Source organism: Dromaius novaehollandiae, unplaced genomic scaffold (genome assembly GCF_036370855.1).
Source record: "Dromaius novaehollandiae isolate bDroNov1 unplaced genomic scaffold, bDroNov1.hap1 HAP1_SCAFFOLD_59, whole genome shotgun sequence".
Taxonomy (NCBI): Eukaryota; Metazoa; Chordata; class Aves; order Casuariiformes; family Dromaiidae; genus Dromaius; species Dromaius novaehollandiae.
The window spans coordinates 1110063-1125664 of record NW_026991418.1 but is presented as its reverse complement, the minus strand read 5'-3'; the positions used below and the strand labels follow the sequence as shown (position 1 = coordinate 1125664).

Here is a 15602-nt window from a genome sequence, read left to right as displayed (position 1 = left end):
AATTGTTTGGGGAATTTGTTAAAGTTACCTATAAGCTTACAGAAAATTTATATGCTCTGCATGTTCTGTATATTTTTAAATTCTTCTCTTTTAAATAGCAAACCACTGCTGGTAAATCAGTTACTGATAAGGCTCTATTTAATCATATTTTGGAATATTTTTACTTCTTTTTCAAAGAGAATTTATGTCTATTTCTTTTTCAAAGAGAATTACATGAAAATCATTACCATGATAACAATTGTCATTCTTCACTCACATATAAATCTGGACAGCTAATTTGGCATATTAAGCTTGTTCCTTCTGTGACATGGCAGCAGATGCAAAAGTAGAAAACTTGGATACCACATGCTTTATTTGCTAATTAATTTGAAACTTTGATGGTATAAATCAATAAACCAATTTGCTAAAAAGAAATCACTCTTGTGTTCTTTTTATAAATTAGCTCATTTTCATCAGAGGGATGTTCTGTGTCCTGCTTTTTTATAACCATTGAAGAAGGATTAGCTTAATTTAGGATTTGGTGCAATTAAAAAAATACAGGAAATTATATAAAATTAGATTGTTTCCTTCATTTCTGCTAACTCTGTGATTTCAAAAGAAAAATGGACATAGTGATTGATGATAGTGATTATTTAGAAAAAGTCTCACTATTAATTAACCTACAAAACCAACACCTTCAAGTAGAGCCATTAAACCTGTCTTTAATTCCATTTTTTACAACACTGCAGTGGATCGAATGTAAAAATCCCCAAACTGACAGTTCCCTGGATTCTGTTATAAAATATTTTGTCGTGAAGGGCTGGACACTTTTATACTTTATTTGGTACATCAGCTTCCTGATTTTTGTGATGCTTTTGATTGGTACAAATCTCATAAATCACTGTCTCTTCCAAGGTTGCTACAGGAAGCTGACTACTCTTGCTAATCCCTAAATCAAAGCATGGAGTATGGTATCAGAAGCATGAATGATAGAGTTATTGACCTAAAATGATTCATGTCTTGCAGGTCCTACCACACATGACTTCAGGAAAAAATATTACTGATGAGCTATTGGTAAATTGTCATTGCAGACTGCAAAGGAGTAATACATTTCTACTTTTGTTTGCATATTTATCCAGATTCCACAAAGCAATTTCTTGAATCATGTGAGGAATTTCTAAAAGCTCCTTGTTTCTACAATACTAAATCCCTTCCAAGGCTAGTGTTCTTCAAGACCAATGTGCATCTGTCCTAATTATATGAAAAACTTCACAACCCACCCTGCCAGTTGTAGTTACCTGGATGCATTTGATTTCACAATGCTAAGATTGAGGTATAAACACAATCCCAGTGAAGGGATTTAGCCTAGGCATCTCCTTGTCCAGCTGAACTTCATTTTGTGTGCCCTCAGGCCATTATGCAAACCCTTTTTCTCAGGTCTTTGCTGGAGCAGATGGGAGGAAGGGGATATTGGATAGTATTTCTTTGATTCAGGATTAACGTGTGTGTTATAAATGACACTAGGAACTTGTCCATTTTAAGAAATGTGTCTTGTTTCAATCAGTTCTGCTGAATGCCTTTCTGATTTTTATGTTTTCAGACCAGAGAGGCCACACATCTGATCCTGACGTTGGTTTCAGCTGGTTCTAACTCTGGACAGTGCCAAAGACAACAAGACCCAGTATCCATGGGACTATTTAAATGTTATACTGTTACAAACACTGACTATTATCGGTTACAGCTCTTTACCGGGCTTTATTATGTCTGAGAAACTGTATAAGAAAGGATCCTGCAAGTCATATTTAAATGAAATATTTAAATGTGTAAACACAGATACAGACATAGAGGCCTTCCTTTTGAGTCTTGAATTATTCCTATTTGGTACAACACTGTTCCAGTTTTGCAGTAAAACAATAGTATCAGCACAGCCACAAAGGGGAGGAACTGGTCAGAGGAAAGCAGGCTGCAAAACAGAGGTCTACGTAGCCGATCAGTTTTGAGGTATGAGGCAGGCGTTTCACGAGCATGGCAGGTTAAATTGCCAAAGCTATTCGTAGTTGTTTTGTGTATGTGCATGCATGCAAACTGCAGGAAGGGGAGTGAAAACAACTCAGAACTGCAAGTCTGTGTTCTCAAAGAGGGAGCAGAAAGAGAGCTCAGATGGATTCTGAGGATAAATAAGAAACAGAGCAGCAAGATTACAAGCTCAACACACGAGATACAAAGGGGAACGTCCAGTGGAGAACTCTGCACGTACAGCTTCTCAAAGGGAGTCAGAAAGCCTCTGAACTTTGCTGGGTATTGTTTTTCAGAATGCAGAGAAAGACCGAAGTGATTTCAGACACTCTGACAACCTCACTGATGGCTATAAACAACTGATAGCTATATAACTTAATAAGGACAGCCTTGGTAATGATGCCTTATGTAAGGGTAAATCACAAAGAAATGGGAGATATGCATAAGTTCTGTTAGTTCATGAACAAGACCAGTTCAGTACACTTTCCTGCATATTGTTTGCAAAACATTGTAATTGTTTTCGTTTTAGTTGTTAATAATTGGTTGGAGACAGGCTCCTCCAGGTGAAATGCAGGTGTGAGTGAAGGGGGATATTTATTTCCTTGCCTAATTAAGAAGCTTTAAAATACAAACCAAAACATAATCCTGACTTCAAAACACTACATACGTGCTCATCTTCACTGCTACAAGAAGTGCTTTTGAATGAAAAGAGGAAGAATTTGAATAAACTTTTGCAAGTGACTGGAGATCTATCTTGCAGTTCAGATGACAATTTATGCTTTCGAAAGCTAAGGTCCAAGCATTCCTGGTCATCCTAAAACACTGCAGAAAGTATTTATGAATTTATGGTGAAAAGCATTGCAGAACTGGCTATGAAAGAAATATTTTGAGTCAGCTTTTGCATATGAAACAGTGACATCCAGTGGCTAGTATGGTTAACTATAATGATTTGATGCACAGAAAAACAGATACACTTGTATTTGGTTTGAAAATTAGTTTTTTTTAAAAAAAAGAGTAAATTACAGTGAATGTGTAAGAAGAGAGAATCCTAAATTCTAGTTCTTGGAAACTCACGTCTTCTCTGTAGGGAACTTTTCCACAGGGGATGATGCCAATTTCTGCCAGCTTGTCTTTTTACACAAATTTTCACGCAACAGAGCTTCTTCCTGCTAGGGTAAAGCTGCCAGGTTAATATTGCTTCTTCTCTTTTAATGTTTTTCCACAGTGGCTAACAGCACGTGTTGCGGTGGAAAGGAAGGCTCTTAAGGAAGGCTGAAGGTTGAGTCACTGCCTGCAAGATACACAGCAGCAGTAGCAAATCAGCTCTGTCTAGCCTTATTTACCAAAGGATCCAATTGTTTTTTTGTATGTTTACTCCAAACTGAAAGAATAAATAGGCTTTTCCACAAGCAACCTAAATTCACATCTCCCAATTAAATAGTATTGGCTAAGGTATTCCGCCTGGCTTAAACATTTGGCTCTCATTCACTTATACATATAAAATTCTAAATAGGCAAAACAACAGTCTCTAAATTCATGATGTAATTATTTTGATTTGACAGCAACTAGGCTCTTACTTTATGCTATTGTAGTATCACTTCATAAATCCAGTCACATAACAAATAAAAAACCACGCTTTACTTAATTTTGAGGGTTTCTCTTATGGCTAGACACTGATGTCAAATATTTTGCAAACTTTAACTCTTGAACATAGTGGTTTCCTAGGCAAGGCTAGCTAGAGGACAAATCATCAACCCAGTTATAAGTTTAAGTCTTTCTCAAATGTAGAAAACAGGATGATTTTTCTGACAATCATATATATGAAAGCAACACTGTTTGTTTGTGATGAGTAAATTAAATAGTTATATAAGATAAATTATTAAAGTTTAAGTAGTCAGGAAAGCTTTAAAAATGCTTAAAATTTTGAAGTTTGAATTTTGAGATGTTCCTCATTCAAGAAAATATTATGTTTCGGAATTAGGTGCCGTCCATACTTTCACTCATCAATACTTCCAGAAAACAAGCTCACTCCTCTGCCACGTTGACTCTCTATAAACTAAGTAATAGCCACCTGCTAGCTACCACATTTTACTAGTGGCATCCAAAATTATCAGATACCATACAGGTAAAAGATTATTCTTACTTGATGATTAAAAATAAATAAATAACCCCCCTGCCTTTCAAATGTAAGGGTTCACTTTATTAAAAGACTGTGGTGTATTAAAACCTTGTATTAAATAGCAACATTCAGCTGTCAATGCAACACAAAACAAAATACTGCCTGAAAGGTCTATTACATGGAGGGGAAAAAGAAAGTGAACCTTGGCAAGCACAAGATTGTTTTTTTTTGATTTTGTTTGGGATCCTCAAAGATGTGGAGAATTGTTTCTGTTAATAAATCTAGGACCAAGCAACAGCAACCCACCTGGGCGATACAGAAAGACACTTATTATCTTGCCTATCTTACGAGAGTTCTGATTGTGGCATCTCTCCAGTTTCACATACACGGGAGGAATTTTCATTTTTCCAACCTCAGACACAAGGAAATGGGTTCAATACTGAAATAGGTAGGGAAAGGTTGCCTTGGATGTACTAAATATAGCAGATTTTTTTGATTGTGAGATATTTGCTGCTTAGGGAACATGCTGCTCTAAACTACCTTATTTACTGTGAATCAAATTCCTACACACAGTGTGCAACGATGCCAAAGGCTATTCTTAATAGGTGATCCCTCAGTACCAGGCAAGGATTTCAACTGAAAACATGTGTAATACTAAAATGATTATACCCTGATATTGTTCTGCTCATGACCTTTATCTTGTGAACTGTTGTGACAACATTTGTGTGGTCACATTTAGGTCCACAGAAGAAAAACTCTAGACCACAAATTCTGATCTTGCCCCACCTATAAAGACCAAAGCTGAACTTTTCCAAACCAGGCTGGGAGAATTATGTCTATATAAATAGAATAGGCCTATTCTTTGGTCCTGAAGACAAGTTGCACAGGCTATCCTGCAGCCATTTGGCTAAATTATTTTCACACCTCCAAAACAGTGGCTTTTAGTATGCACCTAAAGGCACATACTATCCACCAGACTACTGCAGACATTTTCAAGAAGTGCCCAAAATTGCACTAGGAGTTGTAACAGAATGGAACACTACAAGTGTCCATACCTGCACATATTTATTTATATGCTAACATACATATATATATATATATGGCCTAAAACAGCCTGCAGGTCTTGATAGAGGAATGAATGAGGAAAGCTGTGCTGAGTTAAGGAGTCTCATAACTCATGGGAAAGGTAAAGAAATGGATCCCAGCCTAGCACTTGCACTGCCCTTCCACAACGTTGTGAAGCCCTCCAGAAGTAGTTTCACCCTGCCCCATGTGAGGCTCAAACTGTGTATGCGCATGCATTTGCTTATTTTCCTGAAGTATGTAATTCCACCAGTTCACAAATACATGCAAGCTTAGAACCTTAGTAGTGTTCTTTTGCAAGCTAACCTTTGTACTCTACTAAGTTTCATTTTGTAGATCATTTTTCCCATGTCTTAAATGATACATACTTTAGACGAAGCTCTAGGTCTCTGCACAAGGCTTTAACTGCTTCCGCATATAACTTCTACTAAAAAAAGTACATGGACTCTTTTACATTGTATTCATCTCCTTTGCCTCACCAAATTCCCTAAATCTAATATGATCTTTTCACCAGAGTCAATTTGTCATTTCCAGTTCTTTATTAAAAAGTCAAACATTTTATACATGTGTATATACATATGAACAGAATTTTGTAGAACACCTTAAAGCTTCTCCCCTTCCCTTCTGTTCCACAAACTAGCAAAAGACACTATAAAAATTTCATTCATATTTAAGAAAGGATATTTATCTAACTGCATTAAAGTGTAAAATATAAATTGAAACAATTTAGAGATGGTTTTGACTGACTTACACAAATTAAGTACAAGATTTTACCAAACCAGCAATTTGTATGAGAAAGAAAAGGAAAAAAAAAAAACAATTAAAAATATCAACTGCAATCCAACAATCTGTATTCAAGATACAATGGATAATTTTATTTATAAAATGGTCCTGTATCAGAATTGTTCACTGCCACACAATACATACATGAGATATGAAACTTGATCTACAAAGTAAAATGTTCTGTAGAAGCATGAGTTCTTGAAGTGTTCTGAATATTAGCCCTCATTTACTAGAATCCATAGCACAGCTTCAATTGGCGTAAGTAGAAGACTGGATACTTAATAAATACGTATTTAACACACAGTTAAAAAAAATACACAGGTGTATGAAAACTGACTGGAAGTTTGTACCGTTATCAGTGTTAATTGTCTTGGTCACGGTAAAAATAGCTTATACTAAAGCACAGAAAGACCTGTTAAGACCAGCCTGTCCTGATTTCATAGCAAAGTTGAGATGTATTGTGAACCCCTGCTTTCACCTCATTGTCCATGGCCAAAGGGTGCAAAGTCCTCTCAACATCAGACACAAAAAAACATTGCTGTTCTTGGATAAACATACAAGAAGGACTCATTACATGAAACAGTATTTTTACAAATAATAATAAAAATATTCAACACTTTCAATTCTTCTTTTTCTCTGCTTTAATTCTCTGCTGTAGTGTCTTCAGTTCAGTCATTACATTCAAAGTTCTGTAAACCCAGGTGACCTGAAAAGTATGAGTATTATTACATTCAACTCATTTTTAATATAATGTGTACACACACACATGCACACACACACATTTACTTATCAGTTTCATGAAAGAAGTATCCATTTAAATAAACACATACCACAATTATGATAGTATTCACCAGAAGTGGTGCTGAAAAGACTAGTGAAATAAACATTCCTCTTGAATCAAAGTATTGGTATTTAGAAAATAGCCTGATAGAAAAGAAAAAAAAAAAAAAAAAGAACATTATTCACTGTATTCCACACAACTTTATATGTTCATAATAGCTGTTCTACATGGATATTGGCCAGATTATCCCACTTCTTGGGAGCCCCAAGCATGGGACAACATTCTACTGTATCAAGCCAGAAGAAAGGGGTCGTCAATATCTAATCAGTTATGAACATTCATTACAATACCAGCCTTTCTTTTTTTTGTAAGGCTTTATTGTTTGACAGAACCCCCCCCACACACACACACACATAGTATCTTTCCAGAAAGACTATTAGTATTACTATAGTAATCTTTCCCTGTTACATTGGGGAAAGATTAGTTCAATGCTTACGGAAAAAAGTCATCAGTTTAATTCTGGTACACAGACTAAGTAAACCAGGCAGATTTTCATGATATTTATGCACATAATAAGCATATAAAATACTTAGCGATATTTTTGAGAAATGGTGCTTAACTTCACCTTATTAAACACAAACAGCTAATGAAAAAAAAAAAAAAAAGCCCATGTCCTCTTTCCCTTAACTGTACTACTCTGATTTTCTCTTAGAGTTAGTTTACAACAATCCATGCAAACAAAAAGTGTTTTTCTTCTTTTGATTTTTAGTCAGTAAACACATGTTAACTGTTAGAAAAATTACTCTTTCCTATAAGCTAAGTTGAAACTATATTGCATTGTATGGTTTTGTCCAAAAGGATTTTATCAATCAGTGCAACAGATCTTCCACCATCACATTCTCTTGATGAGACATGAGTGACTCTTTCAATTAATGTTTTTGGTGGAATGATACAAAAAAATAACTCATGCATTTAAATGTGAAAGGGAAAACAGTTACCTCCAATTCATAGCTGCTAATTCATTTATATATTCAGCACAGTAAACTAAACCTACTGTACAACAAAAGAAAAGTATTGTTAGATTCAATACTTCTTTAAAAATAAACAGCAAGTTATCAGTTCTAAGATGTATACGTACTCTACATTAAAATTCCATGATCCTCAGAAAATTGTCACACATTTAACTACATAAAGCCAGTTCTGAATGTTTGAAGTGTCCCATATAGATACTAACAAATATTAAGTGATCAGAAAACATACTTGCAATATTACAAAGAGACATAAAATCCTGCATATCTGAGCTTACAGGAAGAGCTCAGTATACACACGAGTATTTTTTTTTTTAAATCAGTATTTTTTCCATCAATCTTGTTGATGATTGCTTCTAAGATAAATCTGTAAAATAAAGTCAGCACTCCCCCCAGACTGGTATAGAATTAAGATATCATTTTAGATGCTTTAGGTTTTATATCCACCATTACTATCTAAAGCTAGTGTACTAAACATTAAGAGTAAATTCACCAGAATTATAAACAAGCATTTATGCAGTTCCTTCCTACATTGCATTGCGTCCAAGTCTTAAAAAGGTAAATCCCTTCTATTTATAGTTTTAACATTTTTGGTCATTAAAATATCTAGGAGAAACACTGTATTTAAAACTGCTTCACAGAAGTGTTTTGAATTCACTTATGAGGACACAGCACAAGCTTTGTTTGTGGTAGGTATATAGCAGAGCAGTCCGCTGCAGTCCAGTGAAAACTAGTATATCCTTATTCAACAGTTATATGTAGCATAAATGCATCAAGACAGCAAGAAAATCCATTGAAATCATATGTTTAATAGAAAAGCAATGAGACTATATATTATCCAATTAAAAAATTTCCTTGTTTTGTTTTTTGTGGAAAATGATACAAGGAGAAACTTAAAACTGCTTCAGTCACTTTAAAGATGACATGCCCAAACCAGTTTAAAAAAAAAATTTGGTGATGTGAAGGGGAATGCCATAATAAACAATATTCTGTATTGTTTTGGCATCAGCTGGGTTATCTTTGTATGGTACTGCACAATATAGATCATACTTATCATGTCAAGGTAAACCAGTGTGATAATTTTGTAGTTTCTTTAGTCATTTTTTACTTTGTACAACATAAAATATTTTTTATTGTCGATGTATCACCAGTGGTTCAATTTTTCAGGGACGTACAAGGCTGTGACTTGATAAGGATTTTTTTAAGCACTCATCTCGCTTACAGGAAATTTACATCATACTTGCATTGAAAAGCCATCAAAGATCAGTTCCACTCCAATTTTCAATGCAATTAGTGCTTGGGTGTGCAAATCCATGCTGGTAACACTAAGAATACTTTAGATGAAGAATCTAAAGTAAACCGAGCCAGCATGTCATTAGAAATTCTACATGCCTAACATTAAATTTAAGAAAGAAAATCCTGACTTTTTAAAAGGAACACTTGGGCCTAATGTGTTGTACACGTGGCATCACTATTTCTTCCTCTGTACTCTGCAGTTAGAAATGGATTTACAGAAATTTACTAAGATTTCTATATTAATTTTGGGAGGTAATTTACATCACTGAAACCTTAGTTTTAGCTGAGTTACGTATTTGCAGTTTTGAGAAAACTGTGATTCCCCTTTCAACTTAACTAGTTGACTAAATGATATTTTAAAATGTCAACATAGTCTTCAAGTGGAATTTTTTGCCTGTGATTCTCTTTAACTTGCTCATCCTTCCTCCATTACTCTGTAAGCATGACAGAACTGAGGCAGTGTGTACAGCCATAACTAGAACCACGGTGCTGCTCGCAGCACATGCATATAATCAAATCCATGACATCTTCTAAAACAAATACCCTCCGCAAGGCTACTCTTAAGCCAGTCAGCCACAAAGACAGAGCTTTGGTTAGGCAAGGCCACAGAGGATCCTCAGGCTGACCTCTGACAAATCCTGAAACAGCAAACACTGGTACCGCAACGGTAAGAACCAGGTTTGCTCTTCCTCATGCCATTCGCACAGGTGTTAGTCAGGCAGTAGACCAGATCCAGAAATGAATCCAGCCAAAAGCTGGCCATATTTCCTGAAGGGCAGCATTAGAAGAAGGCAGAGAGTAACTGCCAGCTTGTGAGAGTCCTTGTCTGCTTCTCTAGAGTAACAGCAATCTTCTGTGAAGCTGTGATACATAATTAACTATGAAGAAACCTTATTTATCACAAATCCTCCCTAAGGCCAAAGTTTCAAGTCACTACTTCATATAGTCTTGGAAACAAAACAAATAGGCACATATGCTATAACAGCTTCTGTGACAATGAAATGCAAGTAAGTATTATTGTGTACAGGCACATGTATTAATAAAAGAGAAATACTGCTTTGCATGCCCTTTAACTATTGTAAAGCATATCACAAAACCCAGTATTACGCAGACATATACAGAAAATTGTAATTACTAACCTAGAAGAATATCTTTAACAGTATTAGTGGCATAAAGGATGCAGGTGCCGCCTGCCACCCGAAAGGCAAGTTCAGGGAAGCAGCACTGCACACACTACTCACCCACGCAAAGGAAGTGCCCTATTTGCACCCGATAGTGCTGCAGAGAGAAGCACGTCAGGAGGAAGCAGAGGACGTGGAAAACCGCCAGCCCCACCAGCCAGGGCTCAGACCAGTCCGTCGTCTAGGGACAAAATTAAGACAGACTCGGCGATCACGCAAGCTCCATCAGGCAGCTTTCCTTTCCACACCCCACACGGAAGAGGAAACCCCCTCTCGCCCACCGGCCCCGCTCGCAGCCACGGGGCGCCCCAGAACAACGCCGCCGGGAAGGTGCCCGCGGCCCGGCCGCCCGCCCAAACGCGCCCCCCCCGCGCAGGGGCCGAGCCCCACGGCACCCCCGAGGCCGGCGCCGTCCGCACCCCTCCCCTCGTCGGCCCCGCCGCCGCAGCGAGCCGCGAGCGCCGCGGGGAGCCCGGCTGCAGCGAGCGGGGGCGCCTCACCACCAGCACAGTGCCCAGCCCCAGGGGCGCGCCCCGCGGCGCCTCCACGGCGGCGGCGGCGGCGGCAGCGCCCCGCCCCTCCCCGCCGCCGAAGCCTCGCGAGAAGTCGCCCAACGGCTGCCGCCGCCCAGGCCCTGCTCCGCGACAGCTAGGGGCGGGGGGAGGCCGTTTGCGCGGTGTGGGTGGCGCTTCCAGGGCTTCCCGCCCCCCTTTGGGAGGGCAGAGGCGGCTCTCGGCAGCAGCGCGGGGAGCAGGGCTGCCCCGGTCTTCAGTAAGAATCGTCTTTCCTGCTTCTGGAACTGAAATTTTCTCAGTGGTGACTCGACCCTCTCAGAGAAACGGCAGAAACTCCTGTTAGGTTTTTAGTAGCTGACATACAAGAAGATTGGCAGAGAGTATTTTCTGTGGCAGTTTGTTGCATAGTGTCAGGCTGCTGTCAGGGCTTTCCGGGCCCTTCAGATCTGCAGCCCTGTGCCGTGTTGCCTCTTCGGTCTTCCCTCAGTAACAGTGCCTGGCTTCAGCTGCTTTAGGATGAAACTGCGGGAAAAAAAAAGGACAGTGTTAAGCCTGATTGGAAATTTCTGACTAGAAACCACTTGAACACTCCAGGCAGGAGCTTAAGTCTGGTGAAAAATGCTAATCTTGCAAAAGAAAAAAAATGGATTAGTGGGCAATGAAAAGGGGATAAGACATCTCATTCACACCTTTGTTTTTGCTAAATGCGTGTAGGTTTCGAGGAACCTACCAGTCTTAAAGACCTATCGCTCTTAAGTAGAAATTTCAAGTTCAGGTTCATCGGCTAAGACAGCAAGCTTCATGATCTTAACAGAATTATCTTTGTCTGAACCACAAGGCATACTGTTACGCAGTAGCTCTATGCTGTGGTTTTCATGACATTTCTATTGCTGTCATGAAATTATTTTTTCTGAAGGTTTGGCTTACCAGATCTGAAGCTTTGGCTTACATTTTTTGCCAGATCATTTTTATATGAAATTGGGTTTAAAATTTGATTCATGAAAGTTCATGAAGTGCTGCAGGAATGGGAACTCTGACAGCTTTTTTCAAAATGTTTGGAAGTGCAAGCAGAAGTAAACACTATAAACACTTACTCTACCATATAGACAAATACAGGCCTCAGTGTGAACTGTAATCTCTTTTTAGTGTCATACTTCTGCAATTTAGTGTGAGTTACCTAAAACTGAAGATGTTTTTTTCCATTTTGTTTTAGGATTTTGGTGGTCTTTTTCTCAGCAACAATAATATCTGGAGGTAAATGAATGGCTTTGCACCATCCTGCTTAATTTTACAATGCTTTAAGTAACAAAGGCTCTCATTTCTATTACTATTCTGATCTTAGTTTTAAGACTGGAAAAAAGAAAAAGATGTTTTCAGCCCACATTATAGATTGGGAAATAAGGCCAAGAGAAATTGACTTGTCATTTAAAAAATCTTACGATTAATGTACTAGATTAAATGATTTGGGATTTCTGTAAATGGGGAATCAGTTTCTTTTAAATTGCTCAGTAACTGACTAGAATAACTGTCTGCAACAGCTGAACAGGTTCAGTGAATGGAAGATATAGTAGATGCTTTATGAGCTGAATATGCTGGTCAGTGGTGAATCTATCATACAGGCAAGCTGGCTGGATAGAAAGTTAGTGGCTTATTATGACTACAACATACAGTATTGAAAATTTTATGTAGTTTTTACTGTCAGGCACTGTAGAGAGCAGTCAGTGCAAGCTTTATCACAAAATACAGGCTGCTTCTATGAGACTGGCTAGGATAAAGTCAATAATGGTGTTTGTCAGCAGGTGGTAGCAGATACATAAGTATTACCAACACTTTTGTGTGATATAGGTTAGCTTTCATTTTTCATGGAGAATGGAATGTGAAGCAGAACATACTTAAAAATAACAAATACACACATTGCTCTTTTATAGGGAAAGGCCTGTACATTTTTCCTGTTACAGCTTCTCTGCAGATCCAGCATGCTACATTCAGATCTTAATTTTAAAGATACTATAGAAACAAGAGGTATGCAATATCAATGATGATGTAGAAATATTTCTGTTCTTTTTACTAAGAGTAACTAGACAAATAGGTTTTTAAAACTGAATCTCATTTTTCTATTGTAAGATTCAGATTCCTATATAATTTCTGTCCAGGCTACAGTATAATCCATTTTGATTTTTACAGGAGAAAAAGGAAAATGTATCCCTTTTAACAAAAGAAAAACTTAATTGTGCATAGGTAGGTATCTAAAATTACACATTTATATAAGTTTAGGTTGCTGAAGATCGAGCTCAATGACAAAAAAGATCTGCTTATGGCAGAGAATCTCAAAACTGAGTGCTAAACTATATTTTAATCATAGCACTGGGAGCTGGCCAGCAAATCTGGGTTTGTGCTAGCCACTACTTGGAAGTGCCTTTTCTACTTACTGTGGAAGGACATGCAGGTTAGAATCTCCAAGTAAATAGGAAGGAACTTTTGTTTTTGAAATTCCCCACACATACTGAAGTGCTGCCTTTTTTTTTTTTTTTTTTTTTTTTTTGCCTTTCTTTAACAAATCTGTGAATTAGCAGGTAGATAGTTCTCAGTGATCTTATTTCATTAAGATCCTAAGTGTAGGTTCGTTCTTGTGGTATTGTATTCCTAATTTTTACCTCAAGAAGCTAATGTCCCTTGTAATGCAAGAGCTGTATTTAGAATATCTTTGAAAAATGAAATATCATACCAATATCTGTTGTCCTTGTACCAAGCCAGCCACGTCCTACACTCTTTTCTTCTTTGCCTTTGATATTGTTCTGTCTCTGCAGGGTATGTTCCATTATGAACTGGAGTTTGCTTAGGAGTGATGGTGGTGGTGTGAGCTATCCAAGCTTTCCAAGCTGGGTGAAACAGAATTTATAATAGTCTCAGTTTAAAAAGGCAATTTCTTGGGGAAATGTTATTAGGAACTTTCTTGTTCTTAAACATCAATGAAAAATACACGGAATACAAAATAGAAATAGCTCATGACTTCCCTAATGTGACAAGATCAGTCCAACAACAGGCACGTCCTCTGATCATGAGTTGTTCACACATCAAGAAAGTCAGGTCACAGCTTGCGGTTATTCTGCTATTCTTGTCCTTAACATGCACATTGATTTATGGCTTTGCGTCTTTGAGGGTCTGCTTGGAGTTGGTGAGACTCAAGTTGTTACTTCATTCTTTGAAAGAAACCCTGAAGTTGGTCCCCAGGCATTTCCAACAACCTTTGAACATGGAACCATGATTTCTTAAGCATGTTGTTTTCAAGAGTACTGAGTGGCTGATTGCACCATATCAACGTGCATTGGCCCATTTTTGTTTGGCTTATTGCATTCTGACTGACTCACTCAGAAAGTGTGACCCCAGCCTTGCCAGACAAAGCAGTCTTCGGTGAATTAGGACCAGGTGAAGCCACCCAGTGCAGAAGTTCATCAACAACAATAACCTTGACAAAAAAGCAAAGTACATTACAGTTATAAAAAATGTTAGTAGGAGTTGGGTAGCAAAGTTTGTCTTCCTTTTTTGTCATTATTATTATTATCTACCTCAGACCAGATTAATCTCATCAGCTGGATCTTGACAGATGTAGTCAAGATCTTGTGCAGGTGGTGCTTCTGGCTTAGTTGCACTTAGTGACAGGGTTGGGTGCCCTTTTCTTGCTCTTGAGATGCTTCTGTTTGAAGTAGTAGGTGGCCTCCTTTACCAGGCAGGGCAGGTGAACTGCTGCTTCCTGTGGCTTCTCCCTACAGCAGTTGTGGAATGCTTGGGGAGGGGTTGGTTCTGAGGGCATGAGCTGAGTCTTCTTCAGCAGCATAAGGCAGGGGCTCCAGCATGGAGCAGACAGACCCCAGTGAAGATAATCTTGTTTCTCACGCTGAGAAGGAACTGGGGTACCAAAGGGATGGTGAGCGGGATAGCAGGGAGGAATGGGAGACTTAGACCCACTGTTGCCTTTTCTCCCAGGGGCTCTCCATGCTTTTCCCAAGGAGAGGGCAGGCTGCATTGCTGCTCCAAGGCCAGAGTGCCCCCACTGAGACCCTATCAGCTGTGGCCTCTGCAGTTTGGGCCAAGCCAGCTACCACTAATTTAAACCATCCCTGGACAAGGTTAATTGTTAGAGTGTGTCTGAGAAAGACATACTCAGTGGTGCGCCCTTTACGTGTTCCTGGAGGGTCAACCCCTCAGCAGTGGCACTGATCCTTAGATTTTAGGCCTTGTGATTTCCCCCTTGATTTCTCCAAGTCACTTTCACCTCCTTTTGTGCCTCCAATCTCCTTTCTCTTCTGCAGTCTCTTGATATAATCATGAACATGTCCAGGTGTCTGGCAATGCACTGGACCCTGCTCTCTGCCATGCTAAGCATGTGAGTAGAACTGAGACTCTCCAGGTGCATGTGGCAGGTAGCATGGGTGGCGGGGGGAATGGAAGGATTAATAGTGATCTTCTGTTTCTTCCTTAGGGAGGAAGAAAGCTGTCAAAAGACAGCAAGCTAGCAAGAGGGGCATCCCTCCACCAGAGTCTCAGTCAAGGCAGAGATGGGAGATGAGCATGTATGGCAGGAGGCACACGTATACCCAACTTCTTGGTATCCCCTGCTTTGCAGGGAGCCTGCTCCAGAGTTCTGCTCTGGAGAAAAGGGCTGCTCCTCTCTGCAACTGCTCCAAGGCCTGCTCTTCCTCCGAGTAGTCTGCTATACATGCGTAGAAAGTAGTTAACAGTTTGATTAGTGGTTTTCCAATTTTTGAAAGTAGACGGATAAAGTCTTGCAAAAAGTTCATTCCGAAATTGAATGCAACTCAG

The 15602-nt window shown here is 38.8% G+C and overlaps 1 protein-coding gene across 1 annotated transcript; it reads right to left on the bottom strand.

The window, feature by feature from the left end:
* Positions 1–5713: 5713 nt before the first annotated feature.
* LOC135326430 (transmembrane protein 18-like) lies at positions 5714–11883 on the bottom strand. The gene is made up of 7 exons (XM_064504316.1): positions 11876–11883; positions 11250–11303; positions 10767–10914; positions 10327–10447; positions 7760–7814; positions 6811–6904; positions 5714–6686 (listed from the first exon to the last, which is right to left on the bottom strand). The coding sequence occupies exons 1-7, from the start codon at positions 11881–11883 to the stop codon at positions 6600–6602; spliced, it is 567 nt and encodes a 188-aa protein (XP_064360386.1). The 3' UTR covers positions 5714–6599.
* Positions 11884–15602: the final 3719 nt, after the last annotated feature.

Bases quoted from the DNA above. Each gene is read 5' to 3' on its own strand.
- LOC135326430 (XM_064504316.1), bottom strand. The intron at 10,915-11,249 runs GCAACACGGCAC...CCCCGCCCCTAG, and splicing joins ACTGAGGGAAGACCGAAGAG to CTGTCGCGGAGCAGGGCCTG. The intron at 7,815-10,326 runs GTGAGTAGTGTG...TTTGTTGTACAG, and splicing joins AGGGCACTTCCTTTGCGTGG to TAGGTTTAGTTTACTGTGCT.